Genomic DNA, 18236 nt, shown 5'->3' with positions numbered 1-18236 from the left:
TTTCAAAAGATACAGTTAGTACAAAACATGCGATGTCCACATCCAGATCATAACAATTGGTTATTACAACTGGGAGACGGTACACTCACCAATACAGATAGACTTCTCCCAGATATTATTACAATTCCTCAAGCCTTTATCTGCGCCGACTTAGTTACAGACAGATTTGGAACAGCAATCTCATTAGACCAAATGCCCCTTTTAACACAACGCACTATATTATGTCCAAAAAATATTAATGTGGAAAACATAAATACCCAAGTCATTGCATTACTTCCTGGAGAGAGACAACTCTTTCTAAGCTCTGACAAACTTGACTCTGATCACAACAATAACCATCTTCATTGACCTTACAAGTTCTGACCTGGAATTACCTTTTACACTTAAACGGCGTGTGCAAAGAAATTTTCCAATAAACCTTTACACTGTGCCACACACTTTATTGTTTGCTTTCTATTTGCATCATCTACACCTTCACACTATTCTATATCTCATTCATACATCACACTCTTTCTCATTCCCAACACCAGGGGTTGGCGAGCGAAGCGAGCAGGGGGCGGAGCCCCCTAGTGAAGGTATAAAGGAGTCTAACCCGGTACTAGCATGATGTACCTAATAAAGTGGATAGTGAGTGTATACTGATCTATTTAGCAGCCATGCCACCTGCTCTTCAGAATAGGTGATCAACCTGCCCAGCCAATACTTGGATGGGAGACCATCTAGGAAAAACTTGGGTTACTGCTTTAAAAGGTGTTGGTGAGACCATTGGGGGTGCTTACCGTGTGATCTGTGAGCAGATCCCAATGCCCCAGGAACAACTGCTGCAAAATTGATCTGTCCTTCAGATGAAATGTAAAAATGAGGTTGTGATCCTTGGGCATCTTTCAAAAAGAGCAGGGTTTTCCTAATATTCTGGTTACATTTTCTACCACAAGGTGATAATTCTGCCCCCCTAATAATCTTCTATGCCTTATTGGCTAACTCTCTCTCTCTCTCTCTCTCTCCTTCCTTCACCTTCACCACCTAATAGTTAATGTGTGGTAAGCATATTAACACAAAAAAGGCTACATCACATTATCCAGGAGGATGCTACACATCAGTGGTGGTTGTAGTTGCCCCCTAATGTGTATGTAAAGTGCTTATGAGTAGGTTAGAAAAGCACTAAGTACCTGTAATTAATTATCTTATTAGTCATTTTGGACAAAAGTGCCATGCGGGTATACAATTATAGAAAATAACATCCTCCTTTGACTATCACTGTCAACGGTTTCTAAGATGCCAATATTTTTTTTTTTTAGTAGAGAGCTGCAGACATATGTCTTGAAAACACATTTGACTTTGCTGACACCCGCAAACTATGAAATGTAGCTTATTTCAAGTATACAGTAACAAACCCTTTCCATCTGCATCTTCGGATGTCCACCAGGTGGAGCCATTGAGTCTCAAATGTAGGTTGCCAGCAGTCCAGTCCAGGATGAACTGGGTGAGAAGAAGTGAGCCACTGAAGCAATTTTACTACACAGTTATAGTATCCACTATAGCTTTTCATAGTGATGACACTTCAATCATTGTAGCTAATTCTAAAAACTGTACCCTGTAGTGTTGTTCAGAAATTCAGACTTTGTTGAGTGTATTTCATGGAACGCAAATTAACATTTTAATATATTCTTTTAAACACTAAAATGACCTGGCTCTCACTGAAATTAAATTAAATTAATAGACTGTCACACTAATCCTAAAATTACCCTGAACCTGACGTCAGCTATATTCAGATATAAATCAAAGGCTTAAATTACACCATGGAAGTTATTCTCACTTGGGGGTTCAAAAATGGTTGACATCTGTATATGAAATCCTATGTAGAATTTTATCTCGGTTTTCTTTGTGCTTAATTTTGTTTAACTTGGAAGTGAAACGTGTATCTGAGTTTATTGAGAAAATGAGCTGTCCTTTTCAATAATCTACACACTGTTGAACGGATGCTAGAGGCCTTCATACCTTCACGTTAACCCTGTCTCAGTGTAAGTCTAAGCATTTCTGCCAGCAAAATGAAACAATGTACACAGATTCAAATAGAAATTCCATGGAGGTCATGCTGGTGTTGAAATCTAATCTGCATGATTAGGTGGGGCCTGGATGGCTGCTACAGTGAGTAATGAGCTCTCGCTGTATAACATGCATGGTAATCAGTAAGGTTACTGTAGGGTTATACTTAGCTGCATTTTCTTTCAGTGATGGGGTGCCTATCTCCAATTTGTATTCTGTTTGTGTTTGTAGGCCCTGGGAACAATGCTGCAGGGCAGTCTCGAGCTATGATAGCTGCAGCAGCAAGGCGGAGAGACTCCAGTCATAATGAGCTGTACTATGAAGAAGCAGATCATGAACGGCGGGTGAAAAAGCGCAAAGCAAGGTGAATATGAAAATAAAAATAATAAAGTTTTCCTTTGCAGGTATACCAACTCAATAATATTCCTATTTGTTTATCATGGCCATACCCTTAAAAAATACCCTAAATTGTTTTCTGTTATGTTTCATTAAGTTTGAATTAAAGTATCTGAAGCAAGTGAGGTGTTCATCACTACTGTTTACTTTTCAGCTTTCAGAGTTTAGGCTTTTGTTAGGATGATCCCAGGTTGACTTCCAATAAACGCAATGTCAGCCTTCTAATGTATTTACCAGTACAGGATGTGAGTTACTGAAACCTAAAATTTCTACAGGACAAATGTTGACTGAGAGGTGAAAGCTGCCTGCTTTCAGTGAACATTGACATTAAATGATCTTGAGTCCCATACGTGTGCCTATCACTACTGTAAACCATTAGCTCAGCATTTATATAGTCAAGGATCATTTTACAGAGGACATGGATAATACAGCTGTCTTCATTAAGAGTATTAGATAAAAGAAACGCGAGGTGCACTATATAACAAAAACATGTCAGAACATAAGAAATTTAACAAACAAAAAGAGACCATTGAGTCCATTAGGCTTGTTCTGTTTAGATAATAGCTAAGCTTCCCAGTATCTCTTCCAGATACCTAAAGATTGTCAAGGTTTCTGCTTCAAGTACATGGCTCAGTAGTTTGTTCCAGAATCCCACAACTCTTTGCTTAAAGAAGTGCTTCTTGCTTTCATTCCAGAATAGATTTCCCCATAATTTCCGTTGGCGTCTTTGAGTACGGGACTCATCGTTAAGATGACAAACATTATGATTAAATATAAAATGATTTTATGATAATAGACTAATGATATTATAATGAATTTGTCATTTGTAATGATAGAAATAAGTTTGAAAGCGAGTGGGAGGAGAAAAAGGAAGTTAAAATCATTGCACCATCAACTTTATTGCTTATATTGTCTGTTCAGACCCACAAATAACTAAATATTTGCACCACCAGTTAATGTGTGTTTACTTTGTATGAATACTTGTGGTTTAGAGGCTACCACATTCAATACTATGAAATAAAGAACATTACACTGGTACCTACCAGGCTTGTTAGGTGTGAATCAGGCTATGTGCATTATCAATCCTCTTGCACCTTTACTATAGTAAACTGACAATCTACTTATTATTACTATTATCATTTATACTGTACTTTATTGATCCACAAGGGAAAAGTTAGGCATTACGAAGCTCAGAAATGTTACAGCAATAGTCCCCTCTTCCCCAGTACCCAAATGCCCAAAATTCTTTATATGGGAAAATTATACTTCTAGTTTGGCTTAAATAGAACACAACAGTCATGGTGTGAGGCATTATAAGGCATAATGCCTTAGGCATAAAGGAGGTCAAATAGCACCTTTTGACTAACCTTTGCTGTATAATCTGATGTCTAAGAGTACTCATTGAAAGTGTGTCATAGAGAGGATGGGAAATGAAATTTAAAATGGCCAGGAGTTTTAGGGATGCTCCAATCAGGTTTTTTTAAGTGTGATACTGATCATGGATTTCATGTTACTTGATCAACAGATTCTGAATTTTTTACCCTTTATCCCTTTAAAAAACTTTTAGAAGCCTTATGTTCTATGTTAAAATGTATTTTTATAATTAAACTATAGACCACAGGTGTTAACTGTTCATTTTTTTATTATCAAAATGAAATTCTGTAGGCTTATTGCTCAATGACCATAAAAATACTAAAATAAATAATATTTGGTTTAAAATACATAGTACTAGGGTGTTGTACCGTGTTAGCCATTATGGATGTAATGAGAAGTCTAGCAAAATGAAAGCTAGCATATTGTAATCTTTTTGTAATCTTTCTAGTTAGCCAATAAAACTTCTCATTACTTAAAATACATACTAATTAGATATGTACAAAATATTTAAACATAATACATATGGTATGCAAGAAAGTAATTACATAATAATTACATAAATAATTATGATCAGTCATATTGTTTAATTTTTTTTCTATAATGTAGCCATCTTGAACAAGGCTTATTATAAAAAGTATATGTATATGTGTGTGTATGTATATGTATATATATATATATATATATATATATATATATATATATATATATATCCATCCATATATGAATCCGAACACAGGGTCACGGGGGTCTGCTGGAGCCAATCCCAGCCAACACAGGGCACAAGGCAGGAAACAATCCTGGGCAGGGTGCCAACCCACCGCAGTATATATATACTAATAAAAGGCAAAGCCCTCGCTGACTGACTCACTCACTCACTCACTCACTCATCACTAATTCTCCAACTTCCCGTGTAGGTAGAAGGCTGAATTACTTTCATTTCGAAATTCTACGCATAATGGTCATAACTGGAACCTCTTTTTTGTCCATATACTGTAATGGAAGGCAGCAAGATGGCCGTAGGAGACGGAGTTGCGTGCCGCGTCATAACGCCTCCCACATAATCACGTGAACTGACTGTGAACTCAGTACGTAGAAAAGAAGGAGGAGCCCCAAAGAGCGCTGAAGAAAACATTCATTACACAATTGACAAGGCAGCGAAACAATAAGAAGCGAGTGAGTGACGCATACAAGCATCTTCATAAGACACGAGGTATAAAAAAGCACGGTGTAAACCGTAAGTTTAAATTAAGTTTATAGAAACGCTCCTGCTGCTGTTTGCAATACCATATTCGCGAGATACAAGTTTAATGAGAAGACACGAGGTATAAAAAAGCACGGTGTAAACCGTAACCTTAAATTAACTTTATAGAAACGCTCCCACTGCCGTTTGCAATGCCATATTCACGAGATACAAGTTTAATGAGAAGACACGAGGTATAAACGAGAGTTTGGATCACTTTGTAACAGAGTTAAAATTGCTGTAGCGAGAAACTTTTAACTGCCGGGTCTTAGCTAACATTAAATAAACCCGTGGACATCGCAACATCACACAAGAGAGCGGCTCACGTGAAGTGACTGAACGCAGCAGGAGTGATCACTTCGATGAATCAAACCTGTTCAAAAAACACATTATACAATTGATAAGGTAGGAAAAGAATATGAAACAAAGCACGGTATAAACCGTAACTTTAAATTAAGTTTATAGAAACGCTCCCGCTGCCATTTGCAATACCATAATCGCCCCTGCGAAGCGCGGGGATTTTGCTATATATATTAAACTATTTCAACCATTCTATGATCTGCTTTTCGCAACTGAAAGAGGGCACCGTGGCAGAAGTTAGCCGACTTGCTGACCAACCACAAGCGTTACCTGGTAGGTAACCACCCATACAATCAGATTGTGAAGCAGACTACGAATGCCGTGAATGTAATTACCCCGATCTACATGCTGTCAAATAAACGAACCACACGCCGTGGTGCAATGTTAGGGGCTTCGCCTCTAGCGCTGACGTCCGAGGTTCGATTCCCGTAAGGGAGTGCAGTGAGTGTGTACGCCTGATGAGCCAAGAATTAGGGCGAAACACGTGTCGCGTACTCTTTGCATTATTTGACAGTAAACTATTTTCAACCATTCTATGATCTGCTTCTCACAACTGAAGGCACTGTGGCGAATGTTAGCTGACTTGCTGGCCAACCATAAGCGCTACCTGGTAGGTAACCACCCATACAATCAGATTGTGATTCAGACTACAAATGCCGTGAATATATATATAATATATATAATATGTGAATGTATGTATGTATGAATGTCTATATTTATATATATGTGCATATGTATATATATGTGTATATATATGTAGATATGTATATATTTATATGTATATATATGTACATATGTGTGTGTATATATATATATATATATATATATATATATATATATATATATATATATATATACAGTGGTGTGAAAAACTATTTGCCCCCTTCCTGATTTCTTATTCTTTTGCATGTTTGTCACACAAAATGTTTCTGATCATCAAACACATTTAACCATTAGTCAAATATAACACAAGTAAACACAAAATGCAGTTTGTAAATGGTGGTTTTTATTATTTAGGGAGAAAAAAAAATCCAAACCTACATGGCCCTGTGTGAAAAAGTAATTGCCCCCTGAACCTAATAACTGGTTGGGCCACCCTTAGCAGCAATAACTGCAATCAAGCGTTTGCGATAACTTGCAATGAGTCTTTTACAGCGCTCTGGAGGAATTTTGGCCAACTCATCTTTGCAAAATTGTTGTAATTCAGCTTTATTTGAGGGTTTTCTAGCATGAACCGCCTTTTTAAGGTCATGCCATAGCATCTCAATTGGATTCAGGTCAGGACTTTGACTAGGCCACTCCAAAGTCTTCATTTTGTTTTTCTTCAGCCATTCAGCGGTGGATTTGCTGGTGTGTTTTGGGTCATTGTCCTGTTGCAGCACCCAAGATCGCTTCAGCTTGAGTTGACGAAGAGATGGCCGGACATTCTTCTTCAGGATTTTTTGGTAGACAGTAGAATTCATGGTTCCATCTATCACAGCAAGCCTTCCAGGTCCTGAAGCAGCAAAACAACCCCAGACCATCACACTACCACCACCATATTTTACTGTTGGTATGATGTTCTTTTTCTGAAATGCTGTGTTCCTTTTACGCCAGATGTAACGGGACATTTGCCTTCCAAAAAGTTCAACTTTTGTCTCATCAGTCCACAAGGTATTTTCCCAAAAGTCTTGGCAATCATTGAGATGTTTCTTAGCAAAATTGAGACGAGCCCTAATGTTCTTTTTGCTTAACAGTGGTTTGCGTCTTGGAAATCTGCCATGCAGGCCGTTTTTGCCCAGTCTCTTTCTTATGGTGGAGTCATGAACACTGACCTTAATTGAGGCAAGTGAGGCCTGCAGTTCTTTAGACGTTGTCCTGGGGTCTTTTGTGACCTCTCGGATGAGTCGTCTCTGCGCTCTTGGGGTAATTTTGGTCGGCCGGCCACTCCTGGGAAGGTTCACCACTGTTCCATGTTTTTGCCATTTGTGGATAATGGCTCTCACTGTGGTTCGCTGGAGTCCCAAAGCTTTAGAAATGGCTTTATAACCTTTACCAGACTGATAGATCTCAATTACTTCTGTTCTCATTTGTTCCTGAATTTCTTTGGATCTTGGCATGATGCCTAGCTTTTGAGGTGCTTTTGGTCTACTTCTCTGTGTCAGGCAGCTCCTATTTAAGTGATTTCTTGATTGAAACAGGTGTGGCAGTAATCAGGCCTGGGGGTGGCTACGGAAATTGAACTCAGGTGTGATACACCACAGTTAGGTTATTTTTTAACAAGGGGGCAATTACTTTTTCACACAGGGCCATGTAGGTTTGGATTTTTTTTCTCCCTAAATAATAAAAACCATCATTTAAAAACTGCATTTTGTGTTTACTTGTGTTATATTTGACTAATGGTTAAATGTGTTTGATGATCAGAAACATTTTGTGTGACAAACATGCAAAAGAATAAGAAATCAGGAAGGGGGCAAATAGTTTTTCACACCACTGTATATATATATATATATATATATATATATATATATATATATATGTAGATATGTAAATTTGTATATGAATATATATGTATATGTGGATGTGTATATGTATGTATATATATGTATATGTATGTATATGTATATATGTATATATATGTTTACATAACCTCTTTAACACACTACTTCTCCGCTGCGAAGCGCGGGTATTTTGTTAGTATATATATATATATATATATATATATATATACTGCGTTGGGTTGGCACCCTGCCCAGGATTGGTCCCTGCCTTGTGCCCTGTGTTGGCTGGGATTGGCTCCAGCAGACCCCCGTGACCCTGTGTTCGGATTCAGCGGGTTGGAAAATGGATGGATGGATATATATATATATGTGTGTGTGTGTGTGTATATATATATATATATATATATATATATATATATATATATATATATAGTAGGGGTGGGCGGTATGACCAAAATTCTATATCACGGTATTTTTCTAAATTATCCCGGTTTCATGGTATTCGACGGTATTTTTTTTCCCCATGCATGAGTGGATGTTAACCACATTTTCCACTGCAATTACTGGCTAAGAATAACCTATTCCACTGTCAAGAGTATTGTACATTGTACAAAAAAAACATTTTAATGTGCACACAAGTATTAATACAGGTTTGCATTGCACCATAAAGTGATAGTTTTAAAGGCGGTGGCACTAATGGAGAAGGTATCACATTGCATGACAGATGCAGTCAAAATATAGAACCTTTTTATTGAACAAATTTTGCAAAAACTTAAACTATAATTTTGACAACATATTTTCAACCACACAAAGAGGCATTTAGACTTAGTAAAATATCCAGAAGTGCTTGTCAAAAGTTGGATTGCACTAAATATGTCTTAGAAAAGGAATAAATAGTAAATATTTTTTGTAAACCAACCTCACTTTCTGTTAATGTTAACAATCTCTGACCACTGACACGTTAAAGTGACTTTTTAAACAACTTTATCATCATTAAACTGCATAATATTTAAACTAATAAATAATAACAATAAAATAAATAATAGTATTATTACTGATAGTTGCACTATTACTTCAAGACTTCAAGCCCAGGTGCATTACACAGTATTCACCAAAATTCACCAAATTAAAATAAAATAAAACAAGTGCAACTTGGTGATGACATCTTTACCAACTGAACCATCATTTAGGCAAACTGCATTAATATGGACCTTGCTTCAAGCTAAGCTATATGCATAAATAATAAACCAGCAACTTGCAGTTATAATGCTATTTGTGGTATAGCCCTACGGAATCGTATTAGGGCCACGGTGAAGAAAAAAAAAAAACGGACACAGGGAAGAAAAAAACAAACTATATGTCGAGAATAAAGTCAACATTTCCACTTTATTCTCGCCATTTATGTCGAGATTAAAGTCGACATTTCCACTTTATTCTCATAGTTTACTTCATAATTAAAGTAGAATGTCTTAAACTAAACTGTTTAATTTACTAGATTTTGTCAAACCCTGTCATAAGCTAATGCAGCACATTAAATGCTTTGTGTTGCGTTCCCCGACCCAGTTGTTAATCACTACGCTTCTTAAACTGACTTCCTCCGCACTGAGGAGACAGCAATCACCGCACAGAATCCATTCACTTCATGATATTCCTGCTTTCTGAAAATTTAGAATGCTAAGATAAATACTTGATATCATTTTCATGATGAAATGCATTAAAGCAGGTATTACACATGCACGGTAGTGAGGCGGTAGTGCTGCTGCCTCGCAGTAAGGGGTCCCCAGGTGTGTGTTCAGTGTAAAGAACTTTATGGCAGGTGTGACAAGGCTCCAAAAAACTGGATGTATGAATGGCTATCGCACAGGTTTAACTTAAATATTGTGTAAATGTTGGGTTTGTGATCTGGTGGTCGGAGACACGAACACAGAATTTAATGCATGTTCTTCTGAGCGGGCTTTCTTTATTGCATGCATGCTGTCTCTATCTGACGTACCAAAACCCCAGTTCCTGTCCTTCCTTTTTCTTTCACCACATAACCAATCACCACACGATAAACGTCTTTGTGAAATCAAAACTAGTTATAAACTTAGCCCACGGAGTGTTCAGAACTTTAAAAATATCCTTGTTATACATGTTTAATTATGCTATCCATTCAGAGTTGTGCCCATCTCTGAACGAGTCGCCAGCACATCGCAGGATGAATACAAGCAAAACATACACTAGCAGGGTCAATATAGCATAACAAAACCCCATATCCTACATGACTTTGAAAGGAAACTGAAGCACGCCGAGTAAACCCACCAGAAAAACATGCAAATGCAAGGCAGGGTACACCCAAGACACCTTTGCTGCAAGGCAGCAGTGCAACCTCCACGCCGCCGTGCCCCCATATGATTAATGCATGCTTTAATGCATTTCACCATGAAAATTATATTAAGTATTTATCTTAGCATTCTAAATGTTCAGAGAGCAGGAAGATCATGAAGTGAATGTATTCTGTGCAGCGATCGCTGCTGGCGCCTCCTCTTAGTGCAAGAAGAAGTCAGTTTAAGAATCTCGGAGAACACTTAACACAAAGCATTTAATGTACTATATAACTTATGACGGGGTTTGAGAAAATCTAGTAAATTAAATATTCATTTTACGATGAAGTTTAGTTTTTCGATGTTCTACTTTAATGACAAATTACGAGAATAAAGTCAACATGTCGACTTTAATCTTGACATAAACGGCGAGAATAAAGTAGAAATGTCGAGAATAAAGTCAACATGTCGACTTTATTCTCGTCATAAGCGTCAAGATTAAAGTGGAAATGTCGAGAATAAAGTCAACATGCCGTCACACTATTACACAGTACCCAGGTACATTACACTGTATTGAAAACAAATAAAACAAGTACAACTTGGCTTGCAGTATTATCCAGTAGTATAGAAACAGTATTTACACATCTGACCTTTTAAAACTAAAGTATCTCAAGGCAATGCACGCGACTCCTTTTTCTCAGCAAAAGTTCTTCTGTGTCATCATGTTCAACTTTATTGCCGGCTTCAGTTTCGGAATGTTCCCTGTCCATTTTCACTGCGCAATACCTACACCACCATACCTATTTAGTGGTGTAGCAGTGAAAAAGAGCCCACGTGCAACAAATCTGTCTTTAGCGGTGTAGCAGTGAAAAAGGTCCCCACTTGAACAGTTTCCCGCAGTGCCACGTTCCGAACGTCATTTACGCAATTTAAATCGGTGTTGCAGTATAAGAAAAATCCATATCATAAAAAAAATAAAAAACGGTTTTCGGTATGAACCGGTATACCGCTCAGCACTAATATATATATAGATATATATATATATATATATACAACAACAACAATAACATTTATTTATATAGCACATTTTCATACAAAAAGTAGCTCAAAGTGCTTTACATAATGAAGAAAAGAAGAATAAAAGACAAATAAGAAATTAAAATAAGACATTAGTTAACATAGAAAGGAGTAAGGTCGATGGCCAGGGTGGACAGAAAAAACAAAAAAAACTCCAGAAGGCTGGAGAAAAAAATAAAATCTGTAGGGGTTCCAGGCCACGAGACCGCCCAGTCCCCCTTTGGGCATTCTACCTAACATAAATGAAATAGTCCTCTTTGTAGTTAGGGTTCTCGGGAGTCACTTGATGCTGATGGTTATACAGACTTCTGGCTTTTAATCCATCCATCATTGTTGGAACATCATGGTGCTTTGGGTAGATGGTGGTGGCACAAGCCACCACCAATAGGACACCGGAAAAGGAAACAGAAGAGAGAGTAGGGGTTAGTACAAATTTTTGAATGAATAGTTATTATAATGAATTGGATATACAGAGTGTCAGGATTAAATTACAGTGAAGTTATGAGAAGGCCATGTTAAAGTAATGTGTTTTCAGTAGTTTTTTTAAAGTGCTCCACTGTATTAGCCTGGCGAATTCCTACTGGCAGGCTATTCCAGATTTTAGGTGCATAACAGCAGAAGGCCGCCTCACCACTTCTTTTAAGTTTTGCTCTTGGAATTCTAAGGAGACACTCAGTTGAGGATCTGAGGTTGCGATTTGGAATATAAGGTGTCAGACATTCCGATATATAAGACGGGGCGAGATTATTTAAAGCTTTATAAACCATAAGCAGAATTTTAAAGTCAATTCTGAATGACACAGGTAACCAGTGTAGTGACATCAAAACTGGAGAAATGTGTTCGGATTTTCTTTTCCTGGTAAGGATTCTAGCAGCTGCATTCTGCACTAACTGCAAACGATTGATGTCTTTTTTTGGGTAGTCCTGAGAGGAGTGCATTACAGTAATCTAGCCGACTAAAGACAAACGCATGAACTAATTTCTCTGCATCTTTCGATGATATAAGAGGTCTAACTTTTGCTATGTTCCTTAGGTGAAAAAATGCTGTCCTAGTGATTTTATTAATATGCGATTTAAAATTCAGATTACAATCAACGGTTACCCCTAAGCTTTTTACCTCCGATTTGACTTTTAATCCTAATGCATCCAGTTTATTTCTAATAGCCTCATTGTATCCATTATTGCCAATCACTAAGATTTCGGTTTTTTCTTTATTTAATTTGAGAAAGTTACTATTCATCCATTCTGAGATACAGGTTAGACATTGTGTTAGCGAATCAAGAGATTTGGGGTCATCAGGTGCTATTGATATAATATATTCACGGCATTCGTAGTCTGAATCACAATCTGATTGTATGGGTGGTTACCTACCAGGTAACGCTTGTGGTTGGTCAGCAAGTCGGCTAACATCCGCCACATGCCTTCTTTCAGTTGCAAGAAGCAGATCATAGAATGGTTGAAATAGTTTACTGTCAAATAATGCAAAGAGTACACGACACGTGTTTCACCCTAATTCTGGGCTCATCAGGCGTACACACTCACTGCACCCCCCTCTCGGGGAATTGAACCTCGGACGTCAGCGCCAGTGGCGAAGCCTCTAACGTTGCGCCACGGCGTGTGGTTCATTCATTTGACAGCATGTAGATCGGGGTAATTACATTCATTGCATTCGTAGTCTGTGTCACAATCTGATTGTATGGATGGTTACCTACCAAGTAATGCTTGTGGTTGGTCAGCAAGTCAGCTAACATCCGCCACGGTGCCCTCATTTCAGTTGCGAGAAGCAGATCATAGAATGGTTGAAATAGTTTACTGTCAAATAATGCAAAGAGTATGCGGCACGTGTTTCGCCCTAATTCTGGGCTCATCAGGCGTACACACTCACTGCACCCCCCTCTCGGGGAATTGAACCTCGGACGTCAGCGCACATATATACAGGGTAGGATTCAAAAGTAATGAGCCTCATTTTGTTCTGACGCGAATGTACCTCGCCGCGCGGCCCACTTGCCAGCGACGGTGATGGTGGGTGTTGGCTTCACAACGCAACGGAGCTCGGAGCGGTAGGATCAGCCTTGACGGGAACCCCTGTGCGGTAGTGCGTTACATGGCGGAATGGAAAGTTTGTTAGAGCAACGGTACGCGTTGAAGACGAAGACCATGCTCATTGCCTTCTTCGGAGTGAAGGGGATCATCCACTACGAGTTTGTCCCGCAAGGACAGACCGTGAATGCTGCCTACTACTTGGAAGTCCTGAAAAGGCTGAAAAGAAGCGTCGCGCGCAAGCGAAGGGACATCAAGGACAGCTGGAAGCTTCACCACGATAACGCGCCCAGCCACACCGCCTTCATCGTGAGCACCTACCTGGCCCGGGTGAACGTTTCAGGTCCCCCAGTCTCCCTACAGTCCGGATGTGTCGCCTTCTGACTTCTTCTTGTTTCCGTGCTTAAAATCAGCGCTGAAAGGAAAACGCTTCGACTCGATCGAGGACATCCAAGCAAATGTCAAGGCAGCCCTTGCAGCCATCCCGGAACAGGCCTACGTGGACGCCTTCGAGTCATGGAAAAGCCGCCTACAAAAGTGTATTGATGCAGGAGGTGCCTATTTTGAAGACTATTAATTAGTTGTACCGATTTGCTCAATATATTTGTCTTTTTGAACAAAGGCTCATTACTTTTGAATCCTACCCTGTATATGCGCTGAACACATATACACATATATACACATATATATATATACTAGTCATTTAGCCCGTTACAATAACGGGCGCTAGAACAGTAGTGCATAAACATTAGTAGGAACAGTCTATATTAAATGGCAAGGGACTTTGATCTCATTCTTTTTGTTGGTCGTATTTTTTTTTCTTTCAGCCTTTCTTTTGTTGATGTTTACTTGCTGAGCTGACCATTCTTCGTGGGCTGCCGCCGTGTACTGTGTGTCTTTAATTTTTTGTGACAGTAATACTGTCTTGTACGGCTCTATTCAATAAGGGTGGGTAGATAATTTAGTTCAAATGGCTCTGGAATATGTGAAGAGCAACAAAGGTGCAGATCTTTATTTACGCGCGCCTTCATTCGCTGCGCCCAATTGAGGTCGCCCTTTTGAGGCTCGCCTTTTTGTGCGCGCCCTTATTGAAGGATGCCTGTGCGCGCCCTTATTGAAGGATACCGTCTTGTACGCCCGTAATATACGTCCGTAATATACCTTTAATTTTCTCTGGCGGTAATACAGGCGTGCACGTCGGTAATATGCCTTTAATCTCCTCTGACAGTAATACTGGCTTGTATGTGGCTGTAATATGCGTCACTGTATTGTGTACCTTTAATTTCCTCTCGCAGTAATACTGGTTTGTATTTCCGTAAAATGCCTCTAAGTTTCTCTGACAGTAATATCGCGCGCCGCACCGTGCCCCACGCATGCGCACTTCACCAGAAGACACCCACACACGGACACCTGGACGCACATAGGGATTTTGTATATATAGATATACACATATATATATATATATATATATATATATATATACACACACACACACAGACATATATATATATATATATATCTATATATATTAAAATGGAATGGGTGGGTCGTCGGGTGGGCCTTTTTTTCATTCCGTCGTTTTTTCGACGTTTTGAAAATGTAGAATGATTATTTGATTTTTTTGTTTTTATTTGATCGTGTCTATGTAGCCGCCGTCGTAATAAAGTATCGCTAAAATCGTCATTTGTCGTAATTTATTTTTGACGTATAACGTCGCCGTCGTCGAGGTCAGTGATACCAGTGCAAAAAATCTGCTTACGGTTGAAAGACACGCCCTACTCACTGGACAGTTAAAAACACCAATCAAACTAACGATGGACATCAAGTATTACCCAATCAAAAGTAGGGAAAGGAGGCATCTTCATAAAATGCGTGTGGGATGATTTGCATGAGACGCTGCTTTAAAAAAAAAAATGATAAAAAAAATACGGGATAAATCCCGTCCAGTATTGATTCAAAACGGGATGCGCAATTTCATTCTCAAACGCGGCACGATTCCGTATTTTAAAAGGACGGGTGGCAACCCTACAGTGCAGGTAACCACCCATACAATCAGATTGTGATTCAGACTAGGAATGCAATGAATGTAATTACCCCGATCTACATACAAGGCGAAAGTCTTGCAACATTCAAAGATGATGGTTTGGGATAAGTACACCATACAACGTAAAAGAGCTTATGAAGCCTTGAACCGAAAAAAGCAAGATCTCAGAGATCGTAAAAAAAAAAATAGGAGGTAATGTCGTTTTACTCGCTGTAGATTTTAGTCAAACATTACCAGTTATTTCACGAGGGAGACCAGCACATCAACTCAACGCGTGTTTAAAATCCATGCTTCTCCCACGCTCGGTTATATGTCGCGTGTTCTCGGGTAGGTGCACCAAAAAATTTATACATTTAAGCATGTAATGGGCAAACAAAAAATGAGGTATACCCGAAGGCACAGCAGTAGTACTTAATGTAACTTTACTTCTTAAATGTTAATGTTTTACTGTTGGTAGGACTTGATTGTACGATAAAATAAAATAAAGATAAAAAGACTAAAACAATCATCACCCATAAAGCGGATAGTAGACATGACGTACTATATGTGTACCACATTTCAAGTGTATAGGTGCAAAGGTTTGCGAGCTACAGGTCATTTAAAATCCTGGACAGACACACAAATTGCCACGGTAGCAAATTACAGAAGAAGATTTTACTGTTTAATAATTTATATTTATATGAAACGAGCTGTATATACCCGGCGTTGCCCGGGGCAGAAGTAACGTAATCGGTCAAACAGTTACATATATAAAAAAACCGAACCTAATCGGACAAACAGCTTCATATATACAGAAGCGAACCTAATCGGACAAACAGCTAATCTATATACATAACCAAACCTAATTGGTCAAACAGTTACATAAATACAAAAGCAAACCTAATCGATGAAACAGCTTCATATATACAGAAGCAAACCTAATTGGTCAAACAGTTATGTATGTGCAGAATAATTTTACAAAGATTATGCGTGTTAACAATCATTAAAAAGAAAAGATTGAGGAACTCTTCTTCTATATGTGATGAAGCTGACTTGACGAAGACGTAGGTGGCATAGATTGGTTTTTCTAAAACAGAAGAAAAAAATGAGTATCTATTATTATTTTAAATTAGAATGAAAATGAGAACCTTGATTAGAGATAGATTATCCGTATTAAAAATATGTGCATGAATAAACTTTTGCTAACTCTCTAGCAAAAGTTTATTCATACAAATTGGCATGGGATGGCTTTGTGAAAAAGTAAAAATTAGATAAAAATAAATTGAGAATGCGTACTTCGATTTGACTGAGATTATCTGTAATGATGAAAAAAAAAGTTTAGTATGTTTTTTTTTCCATACGGGAAGGATGTAAAACCTTACATAGGCACCCTTCAGCCCGTACTGAAGGGTAGTGTCAGATTCTTACTGACTAAAAAAACACCCTTTTTATTCCACAGCTACCCCAAAAAACCACTATTAGGCATTACTTTGGGGTGGCAGTAGTTTAGTTATGAAACAGCTGGGTCCTGAAAAAAATCTGTCTTATTAGTGGCTTCATCACATATAGAAGAACAGTTCCTCAATCTTTTCTTTTTAATGATTGTTAACACGCATAATGTTTGTAAAATCATTCTGCACATGCATAACTGTTTGACCAATTAGGTTCGCTTCTGTATATATGAAGCTGTTTGATCGATTAGGTTTGCTTTTGTATTTATGTAACTGTTTGACCAATTAGGTTTGCTTATGTATATAGATTAGCTGTTTGTCCGATTAGGTTCGCTTCTGTATATATGAAGCTGTTTGTCCGATTAGGTTCGGTTTTTTTATATATGTAACTGTTTGACCGATTAGGTTTACTTTGGTATATATGTAAGTGTTTGACCGATTACGTTACTTCTGCCCCGGGCAACGCCGGGTATATACAGCTCGTATATACATATATATATATATATATATACACACACACATATACGAGGGTTGTTTCATAAGTTTTGAGACTTTTTTAAATAAATCCAACATGGTTTGGTCAATTCCAAAGAAAATTTTTACTCACATAACCTCGTCATTTGGCAACACTTCAGTGCTGTTCAACATACTCTACCCAGATTTCAATGCCCTTTTTCATGCAATAAATCCAACGATCAAAACAGTGACGAAAATCAGGTTCAGTCAGTTGGTCAAGCTGCTCTTCCACCGCAGAAATGAGGCTGTCCCTGTCCTCAAAATCCATTCCTTTCAGCTCCTTCTTCACCGTCGGGAACAGCCAGAAGTCACAGGGTGCCAAATCTGGTGAATAAGGGGGCGGATGAAGGACTTCAATCCCAGATTTGGCGAGGAACTCAACAGTTTTGTTTGACTTGTGAGGCGGCGCGTTGTCATGGTGAAGGATGAAGTTTTTCAAGGTGCGATTAGGGCAACCTCTAGTGAGATTTTTGAAAACTTCTGGAAGGCACAGGGTTGTGTAGACATCAGAGTTCATTGTCGTGCGTTCAGGACGTGGAACTGAAGCAATAATTTTTTTGTAGCCAAAAAAGACGGCAAACATGGTCCTCTTGGCTAACCTTTGGCGCCTGGCTTTCAGTGGAGAAAGGCAACCTTTTGGACCCCACTTCGAGCTCTTTTTCTCATCTCCATCTGTAGCTGGGTGGGCCAAAAATTTATTAGAAGATGTGAAAGGATTGTAGAACAATAGAAAAAAATTTTGTCCGCCTCCGATGATGGCAAGTGACCGAATCTCAAAACTTATGAAACAACCCTCGTGTATATATAAATATATATATATTTATATAGTATATATATATGTATATATATATTATATATATATATATATATATATGTATATATATATATTATATGTATATATATATATATATATATATATTATATATGTCTA

At 38.3% G+C, this 18236-nt stretch overlaps 1 protein-coding gene across 2 annotated transcripts in view; it reads left to right on the top strand.

Moving 5' to 3' along the window:
* Positions 1 to 18236, top strand: part of vangl1 (VANGL planar cell polarity protein 1) — a 248644-nt gene that overhangs the window by 203267 nt on the left and 27141 nt on the right. For both annotated transcript variants that reach the window (XM_028800716.2, XM_028800717.2), the window contains exon 6: positions 2278 to 2410. In XM_028800716.2, coding sequence (XP_028656549.1) covers positions 2278 to 2410 — 133 coding nt within the window. The remainder of the gene's footprint in view (positions 1 to 2277; positions 2411 to 18236) is intronic.

The sequence above is a fragment of the Erpetoichthys calabaricus genome, chromosome 4, assembly GCF_900747795.2.
Source record: "Erpetoichthys calabaricus chromosome 4, fErpCal1.3, whole genome shotgun sequence".
NCBI classification, from domain to species: Eukaryota; Metazoa; Chordata; class Cladistia; order Polypteriformes; family Polypteridae; genus Erpetoichthys; species Erpetoichthys calabaricus.
The sequence above is the reverse complement of the archived record's forward strand: the minus strand, read 5'-3'. Positions and strand labels throughout refer to the sequence as shown.